Source organism: Delphinapterus leucas, chromosome 10, assembly GCF_059928025.1.
Source record: "Delphinapterus leucas isolate spDelLeu-1000000601 "Yukka" chromosome 10, BTC_Dleu_Yukka2, whole genome shotgun sequence".
NCBI lineage: Eukaryota > Metazoa > Chordata > Mammalia > Artiodactyla > Monodontidae > Delphinapterus > Delphinapterus leucas.
In genome coordinates this window covers 5300421-5324890 of record NC_143138.1, presented here as the reverse complement: position 1 = coordinate 5324890, position 24470 = coordinate 5300421, and the positions used below count along the sequence as shown (strand labels likewise).

General features: G+C 43.4%; 1 protein-coding gene and 1 non-coding gene across 4 annotated transcripts in view; both read right to left on the bottom strand.

Moving 5' to 3' along the window:
* Nucleotides 1-24470, bottom strand: part of DSP (desmoplakin) — a 42562-nt gene that overhangs the window by 7526 nt on the left and 10566 nt on the right. For all 3 annotated transcript variants that reach the window (XM_022586617.3, XM_030760284.2, XM_022586619.3), the window contains exons 2-22: nt 22440-22539; nt 20957-21105; nt 20075-20249; nt 16968-17096; nt 15148-15198; nt 14089-14250; nt 13469-13573; nt 11517-11612; nt 11063-11188; nt 10369-10521; nt 9022-9176; nt 8092-8218; nt 7112-7313; nt 6632-6858; nt 5799-5965; nt 4978-5116; nt 4266-4459; nt 2971-3133; nt 1805-1888; nt 1137-1244; nt 459-557 (exon numbers count right to left, since the gene is read on the bottom strand). In XM_022586617.3, coding sequence (XP_022442325.2) covers nt 459-557; nt 1137-1244; nt 1805-1888; nt 2971-3133; nt 4266-4459; nt 4978-5116; nt 5799-5965; nt 6632-6858; nt 7112-7313; nt 8092-8218; nt 9022-9176; nt 10369-10521; nt 11063-11188; nt 11517-11612; nt 13469-13573; nt 14089-14250; nt 15148-15198; nt 16968-17096; nt 20075-20249; nt 20957-21105; nt 22440-22539 — 2911 coding nt within the window. The remainder of the gene's footprint in view (nt 1-458; nt 558-1136; nt 1245-1804; nt 1889-2970; nt 3134-4265; nt 4460-4977; nt 5117-5798; nt 5966-6631; nt 6859-7111; nt 7314-8091; nt 8219-9021; nt 9177-10368; nt 10522-11062; nt 11189-11516; nt 11613-13468; nt 13574-14088; nt 14251-15147; nt 15199-16967; nt 17097-20074; nt 20250-20956; nt 21106-22439; nt 22540-24470) is intronic.
* On the bottom strand, nt 1649-1752 carry LOC115802119 (U6 spliceosomal RNA). Its single transcript, XR_004022511.2, has one exon. It is a non-coding gene; the product is annotated as a U6 spliceosomal RNA (small nuclear RNA).

The window sequence follows — 24470 nt, the reverse complement described above, 5'->3', positions numbered from 1 at the left end:
GACCAAAAGCTTATGATCTCCTAAATTATGTTTCCTTTATTTCCAGGTATCAAGTAAGTTTCCATATAAACTCAATTCGAATACTAGAAATGAGGATTAAGTTAAACAACCATTCGACATGGAAAATTCAAATCCAGCTAGCCCTGGACGTTCTTCTTGATTTAACACAAAGAGAGGAAGAAAGCAAATTCCTTGACCAAACATTAAATGAAATTACTGGGGGTTATGGCAAGGTAAAATAGCTATAATTTTGAAAATACTACCTGAGTGCATTCCGAGCAGTGTACTGGAGAATAGGACTGACACCTGATTTATGAATAAACTATATCATACTAACTGTTTAGAGGAAATACAGTTTTGCCAATGAGTATGTCCAAATTCATGTTATAACGAGGCAGTAATAATTAAGTTCCATTCTATTTTCTTTTTTGATCCTCCAAGGAAATAAAGTAAGTTACCTTCAGATCTTCCAAACTCTTCAGCATCTCACTTAAGAATCTGTAATAGTCTCCAGACCTTGTGAGAAGTTCTATGTACCGAACATGCATATTTGCAGCCTTGGAGAAAAGAAGTGCAAGGAAAAATCAAAGGTCCTGCGTTCAAAAGAAGTCCTACGCAAGCTGACCAACTCTGTTTTCTAAAACGATCCAGTAGTGAAATTATATTTTAAAGAGTGAATTCCCTTCTTTCACCTGTGCTAATTCCAAAACCCAATAAAAGAATAAAGTACAATAAAACAAAGGGCCCAAAACCTTACACTTCATCCTCATCACTCCAGGGTGTTCCCCCTAAACCATCTGATGGGTGATGTTCTCTGACACCTTTGAGAAGAAGTTGTCTTTTAGAAATCGACTGGATATTTTCCACTCTTTAAATGTCCCCCTCACTAAACCCAGAATTTAAGCCCAGTTTCTGCAAAGATTCTAATGTATGAGCAATAGACCCAGACTTCTCACTGATCATTCCCTAAAATGCATTATGCTGATGACTTACACTAGAGAGAGGATAACCTATTAAACCTTTTTGAATGGATACCCTATGGCAAGAGATGAATTCAGGGAGGGTAGGAAAGACAGGGAAAAGAGAAGATGCAGAGAGAGGGGCGAGCTCTAAGAGATGGGTAATGACATATCTACCTCTTGCAGAATCATCCCAGAAGGAGACTGAACGATGGTTCTCTTGATAGGTATGTTCAGTAGAGTTTCCAGTCCTGAGGTGTATGACGCCAGCTGCAGTTCATAATCCTGCAGAATAATAATGTTTCAGAAAAACATACTTAATTGACTTAAAAGGAGTCACTGATGGCTACAGTTCCCAAGCTTTAAATCACCAAGCTGTAGTTCTAACGTCCAACCCCAAAGGCCATCACGTGCTGCTAGTGTCCAAGCAACATATGACATTATTAAACCAAGCAGCACCACTTTATATGCAAAATGGAGATCTCTGCACACGCCACCAGTCTAAAGGATGAAGACCGGCCCATTCCCGTAGATACTGCCAATGTATAATCAATTCAAGCTAATGGATAACAGCATTTACAGTTTGTTCACGAGAGATTATATAAACACCATAACCATTGTCCTCAAGAAGTCTGTAATCTTTAAAGTGAATCAGAAAATAATGTAGCTAATAACATTCTTTTATTAAAAAAAGTATGGAACACTTCATGAATTTGCATGTCATCCCTGCACAAGGGCAGGCTAATAATCTCTGTATCGTTCGTTTTAATATATGTGCTGCCGAAGCAAACATGGTTAATAATATTCTTGATGAAACACCAACATTCTTTGTGAAACGTACAGACCTTAATTGAATTTGCACAAAGTTCGGCAAGTTTTTGTACTTCTTCTGATTTGTCTCGTTTGCCACTTATATCACTGTGCAAGTTCTATACAGAAAAGGAAATATTTACAAATGTTAAAATGTAGACATATTTAAAATAAATGTTTTTTTCATTCTTTAACCACTGTTACTTGTTTTTTTTTCCCCTCAGTTTATGACTACACGTTCAGACCCCATAGTCTCACAGTTAAACCTTAGGAGATGAGCGTGTTTTCTATTCAGAAAATAGAAGAAAGATCTTCAAGTTCTTATGATCTAAGAGGTTACTATCTGGCTGGCACTCTCTTCTGGTCCTATCACCTCAATTTATAAAGATACTTTACTATGACGGTCGTTACATTATTTCCATGTTCACAACTGCATTTCTTTGTAAATTTCTCAATTGCTTTTCCTCTGGACACTATTTAAGCATTCATAAAATGGACTAGTAAGAATTTATCATTTCATGAAAAGATACATGCATCCCCATGTTCACAGTGGCAGTATTTACAATAGCCAAGAAATGGAAACAACCTAAATGTCCATTGACAGATGAATGGATAAAGAAGATGTGGTATATAGACACAGCTGGAATACTACTCAGCCATAAAAAAGAGTGAAATAATGCCATTCGCAGCAACGTAGATGGACCTAGAGATTATCATACTAGGGGCAGTAAGTCAGAAAGACAAAGACAAATACCATATAATATCACTTATCTGTGGAATCTAAAATATGACACAAACGAACTTATTTATGAAGCAGAAACAGACTCACAGACAGCAAGAACAGACTTGTGGTAGCCAAGGGTGGCAGGGGGAAAGGATGGACTGGGGGTTTGGGGTTAGCAGACGGAAACTATTATACACAGAATGGACAAACAACAAGGTCCTAGTGTGTAGCACAGGGAACTATATTCAATATCCTGTGATAAACCATAAGGGAAAAGACTATGAGAAAGAATGTCTATATGTGTATAACTGAATCACCATGCTGTACACCTGAAACTAACACAACACTGTAAATCAACTACACTTCAATAAAGTTTTTAAAAAACTTATCATTTTAAACCTAAGTACTGCTACGAAAACCAGAGGAAAACACAGGTTACACCCAGTGACATCTATGCAATGACAAATTGCCTTATACCTTCTGCTCATTCAAAAATTGCATGACCATGCTGGAATCTCCAAACTTCATGGATTCTAAGTTATCCTGGCAGCGTTTGGCATCACAGAGCCATTTGCAGAAAGTCTGATAGTTATCACGGTAATTCCTCAGTTGCTTGATTTGTTTCTCCAGGTCCCATAATCTGGGGCAAACAGAGATAATAAAATTATTAAATATCGCTATTGCTCTGCAAAAGTATTTAACGCAGAGTTACCCCATGACCCGGCAATTCCACCTGGCACATACTCAAGAGAACTGAAAACAGACATCCACACAAAAAATTATACATGAATGTTTGTAGCAACACTTTTCACGATAGCCAAAAACTGGGAGCAGCCCAAATGTCCATCAGTTGATGAAAGAATAAACACAATGTGGTCTAGCCATACAATGGAATATTATACAGTCATGAAAAGAAGTGAAGTACTGACACGTGCTACACCATGGAGCCATACAATGGAATATTATACAGTCATAAAAAGAAATGAAGTACTGACACGTGCTACACCATGGATAAACCTGGAAAACATTACGTTAAGTGAAAACAAATTCACAAAGGACCACATATTGTATCTTTCTATTCATAGGAAATGTCCAGAATAATTCACAAATCTATAGAGACAGCAAGTAGAATGGTGGTGGTTTGGGGCTGGACGGTTGGGAGGAAATGGGGAGGGACTGCCAGTGGATATGGGGTTTTTTTTTTTAGGGTGATGAAAATGTTCTAAACTTAGACTGTGGTGATGGTTACACATTCTGAATATACTAAAAACCAGTGACTTGGACACTTTTGGTGGGTGGGTTATACGGCATGTGAATTATATATCAATAGAGATGTTTTTAAGAAGCACTGCTTGTAAAATAAACGATAAGCAAGATTCAGGAGATATTTTTAAACCCTCATTTGCAGTAAGGCATTTCTTTTGTGTAAGATTTAATTTTCACAAACTTTTGGAAAATGCTCCATCAAAGGAGCTACTCCTTCCAACAGTCATAATAGGAGTTTACAGGGCACAAAAGAACTTGATCAATGGCTTCCATTATTTCCCTAAGAACCTGAAGGGCCTCTGACACAGGTTGGTTCAAGCTCGGCTACTGGATGTACTCTCTTCCTGTTGTCAACAAAGGTGCCCACAGCCAGTGCGTGAAGAGAGCTCCCAGGATGCTGAACTTACACACAAAACAAAACCACTGTTTTTTACAGTGATGACTTCAAGCGACATTATCTTGGGAACAACCAAATGGGAAGAAAGTACGGAAGGAGGTTGGCACACCTGTAGTCTATCTGTTTATCGATTCTTTGCCAGCGATCTGTCAGCTGTGTGACTTTTTCACTGAACTTGCCCAGGTCCAGGTCGTACATTGGATACTGCTGTGAAGTCTGGGAGTAGATCTGCTGGGCTTTCTGCAATTCTGTCTTCATGGTGGCCAACAAGGACTTCTTCAAGTTCAAGTCGTTTTTAATTTTCTGTCACAGGAGGAAAAAAAAGTACAAATTAACCGCATTCCCGCTTGATGCTACACCGCAAGGAAAATATATCTACTGATTGCATATCCTATATTTGTGCCAGTGACCTAGTTCCTTGTGCCAACTCGGTTAAAAAAAAAAAAAAAAAAAAAAGGATTCGATGTGTAAATTAGTTTGAGAAATGCTACATATCACACTCCATTCCGTTCCTGAAAAATTAGAAAATCTATTAACCTATTAAAGGTCCTGAGAAGTACTACAGTACCAGCTTAACTGTGGTTAACTCGCGTTCCCCAGACTAATCTCACCACAAACGGACTTTCTCACGTAGGTCCTGCCAACACGCTCTGGACAACAGTGCTCTAGAGATAACGGGTGATGTCAACCACGTGTGGCCAACGAAATCCAGTAATCCTCCAAACCCATGAAGACTTAGTGAGGCTCTACCACCGGGGGCTGAGTAGTCCTGTATTCTTTCCCATAAGCCGGGCCGCTCTCTGTTCAACCCTTCTCCTTACCTTCAGTCCGCAGCGGTAAGCTTCCACTTTATCCAGATCTAGGCAAACAGTCTCATCTTCAGTAAGCTTGGCTTCGTAAACCTTCAGCATGTCTTCCGTCTGGAGGATGGCCTGCAGGAGTGCTCTCACCACGCACAAGCTGTCGAGTGCCGAAGAGGCAAAAATAAAATTGCCGGCGACATAATTAGACTTGGAAACTCTCTCGGGCTCTCGCCACTCTTCGTAAAAGGGAACAATATGAAAGCAGATAAAAATTTACTCTGCTTATTTTATAAGTTACGGAGCAGTACATTTTTTCCCTCTTTTTTTTTTTCTTTCTTTTTTTTTTTTTTGCGGTACGTGGGCCTCTCACCATTGTGGCCCCTCCCGCTGCGGAGCACAGGCTCCGGACGCGCAGGCCCAGCGGCCACGGCTCACGGGCCCAGCCGCTCCGCGGCACGCGGGATCCTCCCTGACCGGGACACGAACCCGCGTCCCCTGCATCGGCAGGCGGACTCTCAACCACTGCGCCACCAGGGAAGCCCTCATTTTTTCCCTCTTTCATGACTCAGAACACCATCTTGCATCAATGGAAGAATTCTAAGCTCTGGTCTTTAGAGGATGCCTTGGCTGGAAGAGACAGTGGAGTTCAGAACAATGGGATTGGCACCCTAGGCTGGAGGACCCTCTCTCAAAAGCACAGAAGAATGTGAGTGAGGCTCCAATGAAAAGAGAACCCATAAGGCAAGAGCTCCAGCAACCACCACATAATGCAAATGAAGTCTCAGAAAACGAAGCTTGAGATAAGCCAAATATCTGAGATCAGTGTCAGTCGCGTTTACCTATTTAAGTAGCCGTCTGTGACGCCATTGATATTTTCCAGTTTCTGAAACAATCCGAATACCTCATTCTGCAAATAGCAATATTTTTCCGAACCTCTGAAGTTAGCCATCATGTCCTTCAGCTGGTTGAGAACTTGAGCAATTGCTTGAGAATCATTCTGTAAGCCCTGTCCGAAAAGAAGGGAAGCGCTTCTGATTTAGCTGTATGCTTCTCACCGTCATTCATGTCCTCAAAAGGCCCACGAAATGTGAACGACTCAAGTGAGAGTTGACCTTTCATGTCCTTCATCAGGGAGGCCTTACCAGCACTGGGTAAATGTGACCCTCTTCCTTAGAATATATACCTCGTAGATTCCAGCGCAGCGCCCGGGCCTGGCTGAGCGGAAGAGATGGCTGAGCTTGACACTGAAACACCTGGGCTGCAGTCCCAGCTCGGCCGATGCCTTGCAGCTCTTACCCCACCCCCTACTGTCTACAAGTAAGATCATTCTACCTGTCTAGCCCACATCATAGGCTGTTTCAGGAAGAAGCCAAATTAATGTTTGTGAAAACTTTCGAAATCTACAAAGCACTACATTGCAGAAAAGGAAAAACATTGCAGCCGGACTGAGTGGCCCACAAACTAACAGCAAAGGCGGTTTAATCCCCAGCCTGGTATCTTTCCACAGATTCGGCAGCATGGGAAAGAACAAAGGAAATTGTGCCAGAAGCCTCTTTTCTTGAAAATGAAGGTTTCTTGCCTATAAATATTTAAACCAGGAGGTCTTTTTTTACTACTTCACAGTTAAATATAAATATACCTAGAATCAAGCAAGACATTAATGGATACCTACCTTTAGCTCGTTTATTTTCACTGTGATGTGGTGCAAAGACCCTTGATCTGCCAGAAGGATGTTTTTAAGGGTCATTTTGCTCTCACAGAGCTCCATCTGCCTGCGAATCTTCTGGAGCTCCATCAGCAAGCACGTTTCCTGCTTGTCATTTTCTCTGTTGGTTTCAGTTACTTTATTATGGTTGACAGCTTGGCAGGAACCAAGATGAGTGATTTCAGTTGTGGTTACTGTAAAAATATTAGGACCACAAAAATCAGAGACTTCTTGGCTAGAAGGGCGCAAGGCCTCAAGAAAACATCCATGCTGCATGAAAGTGTCGCTACTTCCTTTGATTTGGTTCTGAAAACCTAGCATCTCAATGACTTTTGATATACGATCTTTCAAAGAAGTGGTTCTGCAACTAGTTTTTGGCAAACTACGTACTTTCTTTTGAAAACGGCATGTATGGTGGTTACAAAGAAGGACTGGCTCTAAACCAACCTGTCTGTTGCTGCGGGTAGCCGGGGAGCTGTATGACCAGGGTCTGGTAGTGTTTCTGGGCATCCGTGAACTGGGTCTGTATTTTCCTCTTGTCATCATCTCCAAACATCTCTGAGCCTTGGCTGTCTCTGATGAAGTCTTGGTAGCGTAACTCAAGGTCAGATATTGTCTTCATGTAATCTTCCTGCCGCATCGTTTTCAGCTGGAAATAAACCAGGCGGGGAGTGTTTCTTGGCCCCAGAGCGTGGCCAAGAAAGCTTCCTGGGAAATGCACTACTACCCTAGTGGCGCTTGAGGCAACGCCCCTCAAAGACCCATTAAGGCAGAAAAGGTCTTTGATGATTTAGAGCTTGCGCCTAAGAACCAAAGCAGTGGGTTGTCAATTTTCTTCTTCCTATGGAATTTTCTTCCTCAAAGGAAATAGGACTCAGAAGCCCCAAATGTCAAGCAGATCACAGCAAAGCTGCTCTGACTGAAAAGAGTTAAAGGGGTAAAGGGAAGCCCCCAACTTACCCATTCCCTGCCCCTCTCCTCCCTGCTGTCCCTGTCATCCCAAAGGACTCCCTCACCTGGATTCTTGGGCCACTACCTGAAAACCACTGATCTAGGGTAACTAATGCTTCCAAGAATTCAACCCCACCTTTTACTTCTGTGCTATCCAGTCAATACCTATGCCCTCACTTTCCATTACGTCTAAGGAGAGTGGGACCCTGAGTACCACAGGACCTCATGCCTTTCCCACAGGGGCTTCTGGCTTGTCTGGTAACTTTAATTAGTACTTCTGTTTGTCTCCTAACCGGCCGGGTGCGAATCCCTCCCATCCTGTGTTGGACGGACTAGAACCTCTAAGGAAGGCTCAGCCGACTCCCGTGTTGACACACAAAAGCATCAGCCACACAGCTAGGTTTGCCTGGTAGAAACCGCACGTCAGGGAGCAGCTGGGGGGCCCCTCCAGGCAGCGGGTGGTTCTGAGGACGTACCTTGGCGATGGTCATGGTCTTGATCTTCTCGATGTCGATCATGCAGTAGTGCCAGGACACCAGGCTCTTCATGTTGATGTAGAGCTGGTTCCACAGGGCCAGGATGGCTTCGTAGTACTGCTCGATCCTAGGAGGTGCAGAGGGAAAAAGCACACTAGCCCGGCTCTCCAAGTTCATCCCAAACGGGAAACCTGGCCACGCTCCCCCAATGGCACAGAAAACTCAAAGGAGAACTAACAGAGCAATGGGTGAATGGAGCATTTGCAAAACATTCAACATTTCAATGGATTTAGACTAATACCCAAAAGTACATTCTCCATGACCGACATGGGTTTCGATACATTGGAATCATTTCGGTCAAAACAGGCAGTACAATTTGTGGTCGTTGGGTTGTTTGTCAACAACTTTTTAATTAACGGAGGTCTGGCGCCGTGCAGGCAACAGTGAGAAATGGGTCTCGGGTCACAGAACGCCTGCTGGAGCTTGGACACGGGCTCACTGGGCTACTCTCACCCCACCCTGAGCGGGCTGAAGACTTCCATCATAAAAGGTTTGGAAAAATGTGCCCTAGACAATCTGTCAAATGAATGCGCCACCTACTGATGGCCAAATACTGATGCCAAGTGCATTTTCTATTTGTGGCTACCGGCCAAACTACTGATGGTCTAAAAGGCAAAAGAATTTCAGAACAACGTCTTTAAAGTGCATGGCCAGAATGAGCTCCTCTACTGTCAGATATTCTTTTTCATCTTCCCAAGATAACCACAGTATCTGCAACAGAAAACCTCAAGACAAGGCAAAGGGACCTTCACCGGGTCCCCCTCTGGGGGGAGGTGACAGCAATAAGAAGCGGTACGTCTCGTATCAGCGTCTGCCCTATTTCTCCCCACCCGCCTTCATGTCACGGCCAGAAGGAAGTTCAAGACGTACTTGCTTGAGAGGTCCACGGCCAGAGTGTTGGGTGGAGGAATGATGAGGCCCACGGAGGGCACGACCATGTCCACGCCCCCCGGGCCAGTCACGTGCCACTTGCTCCGTTCGTTATTGTCCTTCAGGATACACTCGTCCCCTTTGTGGACGATTTTCTGCAAGGCAAGCAGCACTGTGTTTTGGCTTTATCCACGAGCCCACGTTTTTATCTTTTTGCTCAAGAACAGAAGCAGCAGCAGTGATGATGTGCTGTTTCAGCTTTGCTCTTAGTATTTTTTGCCTCAATTGAAGCTGATCTTGACACAACCCAACATGACTGATGCTTTAAATAAGACAGGTGAGCCTACAAGGTGTGTCTGAAGGGAATTAGGTAGAGTGACTTTCCAGGGGACAGCCAGGGGAGTCCCCCGGTGAAGTGAGCCATCCTTCTGTAAAGCAAAAACTCACCCCCTGGCTTTTCTATTTTTGTGAGTTTGTGTTTTATATCGTAGATTTCAGTGCATGGGCGTCACTTGTCTCATTCATTTGCTCTTAAAATTGTTAAATAAAAACAAAAAAATTTTGGTATCAGGTCCCCAGAAAAATAACTTCCTAAATTAACTCCAGCATCTAAATAGCTTCTTTTCTAAATTAACTCTATATAGCTTCTTAAAATGGGTATTTAAAATATGCCAACTAAAATCTTAAATACTAAAATGTAACAAGTTTGACATGGAGGTATCTCAATCTCCCTTTAGATTTCTTACTTCTCTCCACCCGAGTTCTAAAACCATTTCTGCATGGTAGAATAAACTCCATTGTTTTATAATGTCCATCTCACCAACTCATCACATTTTTGATTTCTTAAGTCCTCCATAATTTTTATAAGAAAATAGAGCTGTGGGAATTACATAGATAATGACTATAACCAAGTCACCTTCCTATAGAAATGTTTGTATTTACCACTGAGCGTACAGAACTGATGTGGCTCATTTAATGCATAAAATCCGCAATGACATTCCCTTTACATGCAGCATAATGGCCACGTCTCTCTTTTTTTTTTTTAATTTCAGAAATTTAAAGAGGGATCACAGATGCTAATTGCATATTGGAAGAAAAGAAGGCTTCAGCCTTAAAACAGAATTAGAATAGTTTAAAAATAACTATTGTCCTACTTATTTGCAACTATCATGCAACTCAGAACAAAAACCACTGCATTTTTTTCAACAGCTTTTGCCACTTTGTATACAAAAGAAAGACATTTACTAGGGTGCTCACCGAAACCTAAATTAAATTCTGCCCTGGACAAAAATCCATCCGTGAAGAAAGGGAAAACTCTGGCAGCATTCTGACTAGCCGAGTACACACCTGGTCCTGTTTGTAGTCACAGAGAGCCCTGACGATAATGGGTTTATTGCTTCTGTAGTCCGGGTTCCGAGGTTTCAGCTGTACAATCCTCTTGGACTTGTTTACCAAGTTCTGCACCTGGCGCTTGTTTTCAAGGATTTTCTCCCATTCTTTCTGCAATTGCAAATAAAATCATACTCGATCACAGATACTCTCTGAAAGGGAGATAAGACCTTCAAATGGCATTACTATAGCTATCGTGACGTTACAAATTAGATACCGCTGTAGCCGCATTAGCTGTAACAAACCACCCATTCATCTGTCTGCAGGGGCCACAGGTACCTTTCATAAGAAGCCACTAGAGAGGCAACAGAGCCATGAATTCGGTGGGCGGGAAAGAACATCACTCTGCAAAAAGGCTATGCTGACAACATGTGAAGTACGCTCTTCCGAAGGGATTTTCACGTTAAGTCATCAGTGCTCTCTCCGGTTTTGTTCTGAGCACCCGTAACTACTGAAGCAGAAGTAGCGTGCCACAGCAGCTGATCGGGCAAAGAAATGTATTTTGAGAAAAGCCCCTGACAATGAAGGCAACACTTGCTTGAGCTTTGGGCACTCGTTGCTCTATAGAGCAATACAGATGCAGATAATCTGAATTGAGTCGGTGGGCGCATTTGTTTTATTCCCGGGTAAGGGCCGGGGTCTGAGACAGTACCTCTAGCACCTTGATCTGCTCCAGCAGACGCTGCAGGGGCATGGTCTTGTCACACAGGTACTTCTTCCTGACGCACTCTTGGAGGCCCTTCAGGTAGGCTTCCGTCGACTGGGCCTCTTCAAAAAACTGTTAAGGATGCGGGTGACCCCGTGTCAATTAAAAGCAACTCAATACGCAGCATCACCTACTATTTCAACTTCAAGGATTATCTTCCCTACGAGTCTATCTGATAGGTGGTTAAAGGAAAGAATTTGAGCAGAAAGTATATTAACTTATCTGAGAGCAAGAGGCTACTTGAATGATTGGTGACCAATCTGTGCTCCTCTAAACTAAAAACCAATAAATAGTTTTCACGCCAGAGTGTGAAGATTGTTTTCAGTGCTTTTTCAAACACATTCGGAAGAGAAGCTGTGAAGACCCAAAAGACAGTTAAATGATTACTAGGTATAAAAACCTGAAAGTAGGCAGCATTTTCTTTGAGATGAACATCAATGCATTTGGTGATCTGAAGAATCCAGCTCCACTGTGTCTGGAGAGTATCCATATATGCCTGAAACAAGAAAACAGCAGCTGTCTCTCCACCGTTCAGCCATAGAGAGGCATCCATTATTTCATAGATAGGTGAGCCTGAATGAAAACCATGAAGCATTTTTTATCTAATTCCAAATCAAGCAAACTTTTTTCTAAAAATTGAAACCAGAATTTCCCAACAGGGCACTCTTGGTATGGTAGAAATTAAATTTTAAAACCAATTTTGGGAATTCCCTGGTGGTCCAGTGGTTAGGACTCAGCACTTTCACTGCCGTGGCCCCAGGTTCAATCCCTGGTCGGGGAACCAAGGTCCTGCTAGCTGGGTGGCCAAAAAACCTCAAAAAACAGCTTTAACAAATGGATATAATTAGGAGTATTAGTCAAAATATTCATCCAAATGGCATGGCTACTGACCAATCAAAACAGACCAGTCAGAACAGGGATAGCACTGGGGCATCAAGCCCTGTTCCTGTACCGCTGCTAGATCATGCGGAGGTCCAAGGTGAAACAGAGCAGGACACAATGGTCCTTGCCTCCCATGTCCTCAACCTGTCTTTTGTCTGTGAAAAAACTTTAGCCAAAGAATAAGTTTAATCAGAGAAGTGAGAAAATGCAGAAACAAAGGAACAGTCCAACAAGACTAAATAACAATAGTTTATTCATTAAACTTAGTCAAGGACCTTTAGTTCCTCCTCAAGGGCTATAGATAATATTCTGAACAATATCCTGTGAGCTGTCTAATAGATACTGAAACCCACACCAGGTGGAAGAAGTGAACTACATGATGACCAGACTGTACCCATGACATAAGCTGCCACAGTTCTAAGAACTGGCTTCAAAGAAATGGGGACAAACCGATCCTGGAACTAAAGACTAACTGCACTTAAAACAATCAAGGTGACGCTGATCAGACCACGGCATGACAAATTTTAAGATGACTGTCAGAGCTGACTGTGCTGTTTCGACAGGTAGCCCCCTACCCGCATCGATAAAAGCTCTTGGCCCCTGATTGTTAAATGGGGGGAGGTGGCCTTTGGACAGGTTGCCGGCATCCAAAATAAAGGACACTTTCCTTTCCACCAACCTTGCCTCTTTCTTAGCTTTTTTTTTTTTTTTTTTTTTTGCGGTACGCGGGCCTCTCACTGTTGTGGCCTGTCCTGTTGCGGAGCACAGGCTCCGGACGCGCAGGCTCAGCGGCCATGGCTCACGGGCCCAGCCGCTCCACGGCATGTGGGATCTTCCCGGACCGGGGCACGAACCCGTGTCCCCTGCATCGGCAGGCGGACCCCCAACCACTGCGCCACCAGGGAAGACCTTCTGTTAGCTTTTGAGCAGCAAACAGCTGGACCGCCCCTACTTTCAGTTACAAAGGTACCTGCCATGAAGAGGGCCTGTGGGGGACGAAGGCGGTGATGCTTACCAACTGATACGGAAATATCTGGATTTTTTTAAACAATCAAAATGGTTATACCAGTGCTACCAGCTAATGTCAGCCTTGAGCACAGCCCAGAGATGGCAGTCTAGGGCAGAGGTCAGCAAACTACAGCCCAAGGGCCACATCCGGGCCACCACCTGCATTTATAAATAAAGTTTCACTGGCGCACGGCCACAACCATTCATCTACATGTTGCTATGGTTGCTTTCACACTACAATGGCAGAGTTAATTTCAACAGAGACCAAATGGCCTGCCAGTCTAAAATATTTATTATTTGGTCCTTTCCAGAAAAAGCTTGCCAACCCCCGGTCTAGGGTATTGATAAAATCAACTTGTCACGGCTTTATGCTGGGTCAGAACCACTCATCTGTATAGTCTTATTTTTTGAAAAGGGTTCCCTATTTTCCCCTGATAAGAATATAAATCTCACGAAGCCCACCTCAATTTTGTCTGAAGCTGGATGCTGACTGAGGACAAGTTGGTCACTTTCTTGTTTAAGCTTATTGAGCTCTTTTTCCTTAACTTCCAGCTGACTCATGCGTATCTGCGAATAAAAGAAAAACAAGTCCCGTAGAACAAGTCACCGGCAGCCTTCCATCCCTCCCGCCATTGTTAAAGGAAGTCAAACACAAAACTGCATTTTGGAAATGAACAATGTCAAAGAACTGCATTATGTGTTCCTCCAGAATCTTAGCATTTTTAAGACCAGAAAGGATGTCTGAGATCATCCAGTAAGCAGCTGAGGCCGGACTGGTGACACGGCTTGTCTGAATTCACCCAGGTGAAGGGACAGAGCTACAACACACGGTGAGATTTTCTAATTCTCGGTTCTAAGCCACCACACTCTGCGGTACACACGCTCGAGGATGTCTGACCGAACCAATCTCACCCCGTCTGCTGTCTTCTGAGATGCTAAACCCTGCACTGCCTCTCTTAGGTCACGGAAAAAAGCCTTCAGAAAGGAATGGTTTTTCACGACCACCCCACTGAGGCTGCATCACAGGTGGCCGATTAAAGGCTCACAAGTGCTTTCAGCACCGCACGACTCCCGGGGCTTACAGAGAAGGCCTCCTGCTTCTGAGCGATGTCGGTGTTCCTGTCGCTCCAGTCGTACAGCAGTTCCTCCTCTTCACAATCATTGATCCACATGATCTCTTGGGACGTGGCCTGAATGATGTTCTGCAGCTGTCGCAGGTGGTCCATCCTCTCAAAGGATATTTTCTGCACAGGAAGGTCAAAGCAGCATTAGGACAACAATATGCAAATGAATGATGCTCCCTGCAGATTTCACAGATAAACCCTCGGTGATCCCTTTTACCAACAAAAATCCCAAGAATCGGTCAAATGTTCATCTTTTGCATTCACTGATCAGCTGGTAGGTGAAAAGGACCCACCCAAACTTAGGATGAGTAAGGGGTCAATTTTAGATTCAAAGAAATAGCCTAATCCAGAAGGGTCTTGATTCAGACACTGGTGTTTGGCTTCAATAATTAGTTTTAGATTATATAGAGAAAATAGATTATTAAAAAAGATAAATCAAGCTTTTTCTGCCCTCTCCCACATCCCCAAAATTCAAGGTGCCATCACCTTGGAAAATAGCTGTGTCACCACTAGCCATGTTATTTAAATAGTATCACTGCCAACAAGGAAGTACTGGAAAAGTGAAGACAGGGTGACACAAATAGTCAGAAGAATGGAAATATCTCTTCTTATGAGTCAAGTAATTGATTCAGTCTGTCATAAAATGGTGATGATAGTCTGATAAACCTCTCTCTAAGGAAAACAAGTCTTACTTTTGCTTATACTTCCTAAAAAGGCTACAATTCACAAGTGGAAAAGCTTTATGGCTTTAACTGCAAGTATTTAACAAGTGCTAATTATGTGACACTTAAACTTGCAAAAACTAAGTACTGTCTTCAGAAAAAAATTCTTTTCAAATTTCCTTCTAAAGGGAACACAGCAGTAGAAATAAAATCAGCATCTATAAGCCCCTTGGTATACTTCCAGGCACTTCCTGGGTCCTTAGGGATAATGCCAAGCAGGTGCTTTATCCCCAGGTCCACATTTATACAACCGAATTGCACTGAACACAGAGCCTTCAGAAATAAGTCGTCTTACCAGCAGGTTTTCATACTCCTCCTCCAACTGGTAGATTGCAGATTTTTCACGCTAGAAGAAGACCAACAGTGAGTAATTATTTAATTCCCCTTGAGGGTTTATATAGAAAGAACAGCCCTTCTAAATCTCCTTCTGTCAAATACATACTAACTTCAGATTCCCTGGTGGAAAGAAAAATTTGCTCTATGAAATCTTTCACCCACAGGGACCTTTCTCAGTTGATCTGGAGGCAAACCTCACTGGCCTGGTGGTGGCATCTCTAAAAGGAAAGGGCTCATCACTGTCGCTTAAAGAATCACTGTTAAACAAACTTTTAAAAGTTTGAAAATATCATTTAGGACTCCTCAGATCTTAGAGAAAAGAGGGAGAGATCTGATCAGATACTCAGGTAGACAAAAGTAGGCAAAAAAAAAAAAAAAAAGGTGGAAAAAGTGGGGATGAGCATCTCCGGGCCATGTACAAAAGTCAGTGATTTACTTTTTTTTTTTTTTTTTTTTTTGCGATACGTGGGCCCCTCACTGCTGCGGCCTCTCCCGTTGCGGAGCACAGGCTCCGGACGCGCAGGCTCAGCGGCCATGGCTCACGGGCCCAGCCGCTCCGTGGCATGTGGGATCCTCCCAGACCGGGGCACGAACCCGCGTCCCCTGCATCGGCAGGCGGACTCTCAACCACTGCGCCACGAGGGAAGCCCCAAAAGTCAGTGATTTAAATGGCACAAACGAACTTATCAACGAAACTGAAACAGACCCACAGACATAGAGAACAGATTTGTGGTTGCCAAGAGGGAGAGGGGTGGGAGAGGGCTGGAGGGGGAGTTTGGGATTAGCAGATGCAAACTAGTACATACAGCATGGATAAACAAGGTCCTACTATGGAGCACAGGGAACTATATTCAACGTCTTGTGATAAACCGTAATGGAAAAGAATATGGAAAAGAATGTGTATATATGTGTGTAACTGAGTCACTTTGCTGTACAGCAGAAATTAACCCAACATTGTAAATCAACTATACTTCAATTTTTAAAAAGTCAGTGATTTAAAGTGTAGAGATCGGGTGGCCAGGTACTTAAAATCAGATGAATATTTTACGCTGTAATCTTGGACCCAGCTTCAAGTCAGTCCTTTCAGCAAAGGAAAAATGTCAGGATGAGACACGATTTCCTTATTAGAAATACAGTTTAATTACCACATAGGAAAGGCTTCACCAAGGACTGCACCAAGGATTCACCAAAATAAAACTAGAGGATTGTCGCATTTTCTCTATTTGAAGAGATGGTCTGCTTTGTGCAGAAAAGAACTACCACCCTTCAAAACATGCATTTACCAGTGGCATAAACGAGTGTGTGTGTGTGTGTTTAGTCCTGGAGGGTTAGCACGATCCCTAGTCGGTCTTTCTGATTCCACATCCCCATTTATGAAATGGGATTTTTAAAAATTTCTAGGGAAGGATAAATTAGCAGTTTGGGATTAACAGATACACATTACTAGATATAAAACAGATAACCAACAAGGACCTACTGTATAGCACAGGGAACTATGCTGAATATTTTGTAACCTATAAGGGAAAAGAATCTGAAAAAGAACAGATATCTATGTATGTATAACTGAATCATTTTGCTGTACACCTGAAACTAAGACAACACTGTAAATCAACTATACTTCAATTTTTTAAAAAAATGCCAAGATTAAAAAAAAATGTTCCAGTCTGTTGGGGAAGAAATCCCAGACTCATGTTTCAGCCCAAACTGCCTGGGATCAACTAACTACAGCATCCTTCAGTACACTCCTGGAAGACTCTACAAGGAAATGTTCCGAAGTACCAGGTCGGCTTTAATCTTGTCCAGCTGCCAGCGGTAGTCCCCGATGGCGTTGTGGATGGTCCTGTGGCTGCTGATGTGCTGTTCCACCGAGGCCAGGTCCACGCCCCAGGTTATCATGTCCATCTCCGCCTGCCAAGGGAGAGAGAGCGGGCCCTTCAGTGTCTGACCCCCCTCACCTACAGCATCATCAGGGGTCGGGTACATACACAGGGACATACAGAGCTTCCACTGAGATACAACTGAAGCTGTAAACAGTCAATATTTTTGAAATGAAAAAAAAATTGTAAAGGCTTGGAATTCCCAAAAAGCTAGTGAGGGCTGCCCAACACAGTAATAAGTTGGGGGTCCCCTCAGCTTATGTGTCCCTAGCTCAAGATGGGCTGAGGAGAGATGATTCCAAAATGAGATCCTTAAAACCTAGATCGTGTCCTCTAGATCTAAAGAAAAAAAATCTACCTGTGCACATGCAAGTGGCCTGTGTGTATATATAGCTGTGGCTGCGCACCTATGTATGATACAATGTTATAAGATGCTGATAGACGTTTCAATATTCAGTTATTTTTAAATGTGCATTAATAATAGTTCATTAAGCTCAGTCAGGTACTACTTCCCAAGCTAAACAGTTGACCCAAGAGAAGTTTTCATTGTTTATTTCTTTAAACATGAGCAATGTGATTTTTGACTCTTTAAATCCAGAATTTAGCATTGCCTCTCGGGATGCAAAACTCCCTATGACCCATTTCAAAGAGAAGTTACAATATATACCCAATGCCTTCATTTCAATGAATGTTGGCAATATGAAGATGGTGGATTTATGTTAGCTTTTTAAAAATTAAATCTAACTTTCTAATTTGAGTCTCCACTACTTCAATTTAAGAATGCCACACAGTAAGAATCAAACATATTATTTCACAAGATTCGTACTGTGGCGAGTCTATTGTCTTTCTTTTGCATGAGCTCATGTAAATTTCCAAATCACCTGTGTCATCTCTCGGACATGCTGAGGGCAAACATTCCAGACTGGTATTGCAGCAAGAACATAACACACATTGTTCTAAGCCACATCCATGTTCTCGTGTACTTGGCGAGCCTTCAGAAAGGGCAGCCATCAGGACTCTGACCTTTCTCTCCCATGGCTCATTTCGACTTTAAAGCAGAAACAAGCGAGTACACTGGGAAATTAATGAGATGACCAGGCTCCCGATCCCACCTCTCATTACCAGCCAGGTGTACAGTATCTGCCCCATCCATCAGCAGAAACACAAATCAGGGAAACACAATCCTGGCCCAGGAGCTGTGTGACTGCGTAGGGACTGTGCCTCTGGGGACACTTCTCCCTTATCACCTGGCCCTACAGCTCAGTCCCCTGGGAGTGAGAGGAAGAATGCAGGCTATGCTTAGGGGAAGAAGGGATAAGAGGAACGCCAGAGCAAACAAGCAGCAAGTGATAAAACTGCTTCTAATCCCTTTGAAACCCTGGGGGCTACCTGATCTGAAAAGCAGCGGCTCCTCAGTTGCATCTGTAAGAGGGGTGCACCCCACCCCCTCTCCCCGACCCCCCGCCATGACAGAAAACTGAGTCCACGCGATAATGCCGTTTTCCAAAATTTTTAAATGCTGAGCTACAAAAGATTCTTACAAAGCTACACCCAACATGAATACAGAAAATGACAAATTATGAGCTGTCATGTTATAGAACTGTCAGAGTGACTAAGAAGAAATGAGGGAATTTGCCATTTCATAAGTAATCTGGTTCAAAGGCTGTTTCACCTAACGTCTGTCACTGGTCACTGACCCTCCCCATGCAGTTCAAGCCCCATGAGCCTGGCCCAGCCTTCTCTGCTGGCTCCATTCCACAGGGACGGGAGTGCCAGCCCTCCCCCACTCCCATCTGAGCGGGGTTTTAGTACAGCTCATACAGAAAAATTTAGCATTTGGCTGTATGTATCTTGTTTTCTTCAATAATATTCCTTTTCAGGGCTATGGGACATAAGCTTTGAACCTCATTTTCTGGCATGGTGCCAAAACATAGTAAATACTCCAGAAATGTGTGTTCAAAGATTAGAAGGGACTTGGGAAACATGCAAATAGGTTTGTATTTAGGTTTCTGGGATTACAACTGACTCTCCTCCTCTATAAACCCCACCTTCTTGTAAGTGCTATAAAGTCTTTATAATACGTGGGAGAAAAGGTTAACTGAATGAATGAATGCACACATGCATGTTTAGTTGCATAAGCCCTCACACTTGCCGAAGAACACCTACAAAAATCTTCAAGTGGCTGAGAAACTTCAGAACCACTGCTAAATTGGTCCAACAACAAGTGATAAAACCACTATCTCCAACAACGACAACTGCATCTCTGCACAACTGATCATTCTAACACGCCCAACTCCTCACGAGAAGGACAGCTCATCAGGATCGAGTTTTCATTACAAAATTCCCATCTACATTCATTACAGCACATAATTACTACATAAAACAACAAAACAATAATTAGCACTGAAACATCCTTTGTAGAAACTCCAGTTCTAGGGAAAGGCTCAGCACCTCTGGTGCCAGTATTTCACTTCTCTCCCGCATCAGTGATGTCATGATTGCACAAGACAACTGACACTTCAAAAATATAAGGTTAGGCAACCAACGAGCCCAAACCAGAAGGTCCAGTTTTACTGCGTGTCCAGCTCCTCCAATTTGTTAACATTTTAAATGAACCTCCACAATGTTCCCTTCTTCTCTCTTAAGTACCTCTCATTAACACCTGAAGAGCTCAGCGATGAAGTTTTTTAGCGCATGAACTCCCATAACAGATCTTCCAGCTGTGAACGGTGAGAACTAGATTTTCACCATCTACCAATTCAGTGATACGTGTTAGATATTACCTACATGATAAAGTACGACTATAAAGCAATGAGGCTGGTTCCCTAAGCCACACGGGGAAGAAAAAAATCCCTGAATTTTCACTTATTTCAAAGTAAAAGAAGATGAGGAAATGCCGAAAACAGCAAGTGGTTGCTGTCAGCTGACGTCCCGACCCCCATCCCGCCAGGTCTGCACACCTGGCCAGGATCTCTGAGGACCAAGCTCCTCCCACCGGAAGCTGCTTACCCTCTGCTGCTGCATCCAGCCCAGACACTCGCTGGTGAGGCGCTTGGTGAGTTCATCCCACCCGGAGCCACTCTGGCAGGTGTACCCTCCACCTCCCTTGGAGCTGGCCCTTCGGACTCGAGGGACACTGATGGCTTTGTAAAGGGCTCGCATTTGCTCCTGGAGCTGCAGCAGTCTGAAAGGAAAGGAAAACAATCACACCACTGCCGGAAAACAGCCCATGAAACATGTCCTAGCCAAATGGCCCCCTCAGTGTCAGTACAGAGATCACAAATGTTTTACTCATAGATTTTTTTTTTTCTTGATCACATGCAAAGCCTTAAATATTCTGACGCTCCAAGCCTGAAGCATCACAGCAAGTGTAACTGCCTTTGCCCAGCCTGGCAGCATCCTGTACCTTCTCACAAGTTCCACCCTGGGAATTTCCTAGGACCATGCGCCCTGGGTAGTGTGATCTCAAAATCAGACTACACACCTCTGCTTTAAACGGCATTTTCAACTCTGTGAGTCTCATTTCTGTATGCATTAAACTGAGCTGGACTCAATTTTAGACTCTTCAAAGTCAATCGCTGTGCCAAAGGTCTTTGCTGCCCCCTAAGTGGAAGCACAGTGAACATCTCACAGCAAGCTCAACTCTTCAAAAGAAGCACGCCCTCTTGGGCAGGTCTGTTTAGTTCTTCGCATGGCAGCTTTGGGATTCCACAACAGATGAAGGTAGTGGGTTTAGTCAATTTGTATTAGAGACACATTAAGCTGCAAAATACCAAGCAAGGGAGCCCTTTCTGGGGAATATCTGTGCTTTCTTCAGGGAAGACCTGGGTCAGGGGATTCAGTGCAACTCCACGAGGCCTGCGGGCACCACGCTCGCTCTGCGGGCAATACCTTTTCTGATAAACATCACAGGGCTGGCCCATCTGCCGCATCTCTCTAATCAAGCTATCAGTAATTTCCATCTGATCGTTGGCCTGGGCAAAACACTCATCCAGTTCTCTGCTCTGCGCCAGCTGTATACCATCTCCGTACTTCAGTTCCTACAAGAAAGAAGTCACATGAAGGAAACACATAATACTGGAGAGAAAAGCTTCATGCGTATTACTAGAAGCAAAAGCTTCTGCTATAAACTTAAATGTTATAAGTCCCCTGCCCCGTTCCACGTAAGTGCAAAAAATCTCTAACTGAAAATTGTCTTATTAATTTGAAATAGGGAGGTAAATTAGGGAGATTCACGAAGCAAAATTTGTAGCCTATATTTTAAATTTTCAGACGCCTTTAAAAGCATATTCACAGAGTGCTGACCTTTCCCTTGCTTCAGCGTTAAATGCCTATCTTTCTTATTTTCACAGGACACTCGTCTAACTGTAATTTCACTGTGATAAGAACACTGTACCAATGAGGTCTTTTTTTTTTTCTGGTACGCAAGCCTCTCACCGCTGTGGCCTTTCCCACTGCGGAGCACAGGCTCCAGACACGCAGGCTCAGAGGCCATGGCTCACGGGCCCAGCTGCTCTGCAGCATGTGGGATCCTCCCGGACCGGGGCACGAACCCGCGTCCCCCGCATCGGCAGGCGGACCCTCCACCACTGCGCCACCAGGGAAGCCCCCAGATGAGGTCTTTTTTACACACAAACTGAGCTCTTCCTGCAACTTGTGGGAGATAACTTTTTGGTTCTTAAAAAGAAAGCTGTCTAGTTGATTGTATTGAGCCAATCAATTTCCTGGTTTTGAGGATGGGTGATACTTAGAGAGATGGCCACCTTTGGGGGGAGCTGGGTGATGGATACTCGGAAAATATCATGGGTCTCGTGCCTTCTAGGCCTGTTTCAATAAGATCCTAAGTTATCTCTGTAACATCAAGAAATACTGTGAGGCTTTCACGAATGTTACCATTTCCCCTCAATTTTCAGTTGCTTATTTATCCATATTTTGTAATGTTTCTCATGTAGAATTGTTCTCACAAGATGGTAAATTTTTCTGAAAAAAGACATTAAATTGATGGTGTACAACACAACCCATGACAATCCAGTGACATAAACATGTCAGGTTGCACCTCTAGGAAAAGAAAGCATTACAAAATCAGAGAAATGACAACAGGTTGTTGCAATTCCAAAAGGGTGTTAATCTGTAGTGTAAATATTTGTTGGGAAAAAAACTATGTGAAAACTGGTTCCCATTGTTAAGCCAACATTGCAAGTAAGTTAGGAAGATAGACATCCCGCTCTTGTCTGTTTTGATAAAAAGCATCTCTAAACACTAGGAGGGCGGGGAGAGAATGCACATGTCAGGGCTATGAGTCTAAGTTAACCAGGAGCAAAACCAGGTACAAAACCAGGTGTGGACAGTACTTTAGGGGAAAAAGAAAGCTTACCGGCTGCACGATCAGCTCGGCCCGCATCAAACAATCCGAGCAGTTCTGCAGAAGCTCCTGGATGGTGTTCTGGTTCTGCCTGGACATCGTTCCAGTTTGACTGATGAGCAAACACAAAGAAAGAAAATATGAAAATTTTTTTTCAATTTTGAACTAATTTTAAACTTTCAAAAAAGCTGCAAAAACAAGACAAAAACACTTCTGTAGGCCCTTCACCCAGACCGCCCAATTGTTCACACTGGTCATGTCTCTTTGTTCCCCTCCCCCCTGTATGTGTGTATATCTATTTATAGTATATATACATTTTTCTGAGCCATTTGAGAACAATCACGCTTCTTTATCCCAAAATATTCCAGCATGTATTTCCTAAGAACAAAGCCATTCCATTATATAACCACAGCACAATTACCAAAAGCAAGACATTTAAAAATGATGGAATACTATTTTCTAATCTACAGAACTTTTTCAAATTGTACTAACCTTCACACCAAGTTTTGTTTTGTTTTTGTTTTTTTCTGGTGTAAAATCGAATCCAGGAATATTCTTTTGAGTTGTGAAAACACATTTCCAGCATCTTCTCTGTCACCCCTCTCCCTTCATCCCACATCAATGCCATCACCAGTCCTGGGAAAGGTGGCATCAGACCCAGAGCTGCAGGGTTTCATTGACCAGTCTGGCTGAGGACAATTGTAGGAGACGAAAGAAAAGCTTATTCTGCAGAAATATTTTCTGCAACCAGAAAAAGCTGATAATGGTAAAGGAAGGATGGGGTAAAGAAAGTGATGGGAAATTTAAATATCTTTAATGCAAAAAGAAGCCACTTTTCCTTTCAGGATGACCCCAGAATATTATCCTGTACAATGATGCTCATCCACATGTGTATATCAAATGTAGCACTATTCTGGAAGACAGGTAGCAGAAACCTTAAAACGACCGTGGTATTTGAGAAGAATGTTGTAGATATTCTACATTTTAAAGAAAGAGATTATAGAAATTCAGTTTGCTCCAGATACAAGTAAAAAGAGTAATCTATCATAAAACAAGTCTTACTTTTTAATTTGCCAGGATACATTATGCTACAGCACAGCCCGCTACGGCTTAGTTTAAGAGAGATTTAAAGCACATTAAATTATTAACGTTCAGGAAAGGCCTTATGAATGTCCTACAAGAAAGCTGAGTTCCTCCAGGGCTTCTGAGCTACCAGCCAGGCTGGCTTGAGCTTTCAGATAAAACAGACGCCTGTTCAATGTACTGAACTTTCTTTTATGTGTGTCTGTGTCGGGAAGGGTGTCTGTGTGCATTTTAAAGAAAGAATTTCCGGACTTCTCTGGTGGCACAGTGGTTAAGAATCCGCCTGCCAATGCAGGAGACACGGGTCCTGGGGGCCTTCGAGCCCTGGTCCAGGAAGATCCCACATGCGGCGGAGCAACTAAACCCGTGCACCACAACTACCGAGCCTGTGCTCTAGAGCCCACGAGCCGCAACTACCGAGCCCGTGCTCTGCAACTAGAGAAAGCCCACGTGCAGCAACGAAGACCCAAAGCAGCCAAAAATAAATAAATTTTTTTTTCTAATTTTTATTTTATTTATTTATTTGCGCCAGGTCTTAGTTGCGGCATGCTTGTGGGATCTAGTTCCCTGACCAGGGATCGAACCCAGGCCCCCTGCATTGGGAGCTCAGAGTGTTAAGCCCTGTGCCACCAGGGAAGTCCCAATAAATAAATTTTTTAAATAAATAAATAATGAAGAAAGAATTTCACTGTTTAAAAAAAACGTTTGAAAAGCACAGGCTGTACTAGGCAGAGATAGGGTAAAGTCACAAGAATGTGGGAAACTTCTCCCACCGCCCCTTGATTCTGCCTCATTTCACATCGGACAGGCGCTTTCTCTCTCTGCCGGCCAGGCTTCCCTGCAAGCCAGCCCTGGCTGAAAGTATGTGGGTGAGAAACCAGCTCTCCTGGGAACCAGTGCCAGATGAGGCCGCAGCTCCTCCAGGCAGGCCCTGGCACTGCCCACCCATCAACACCAGGG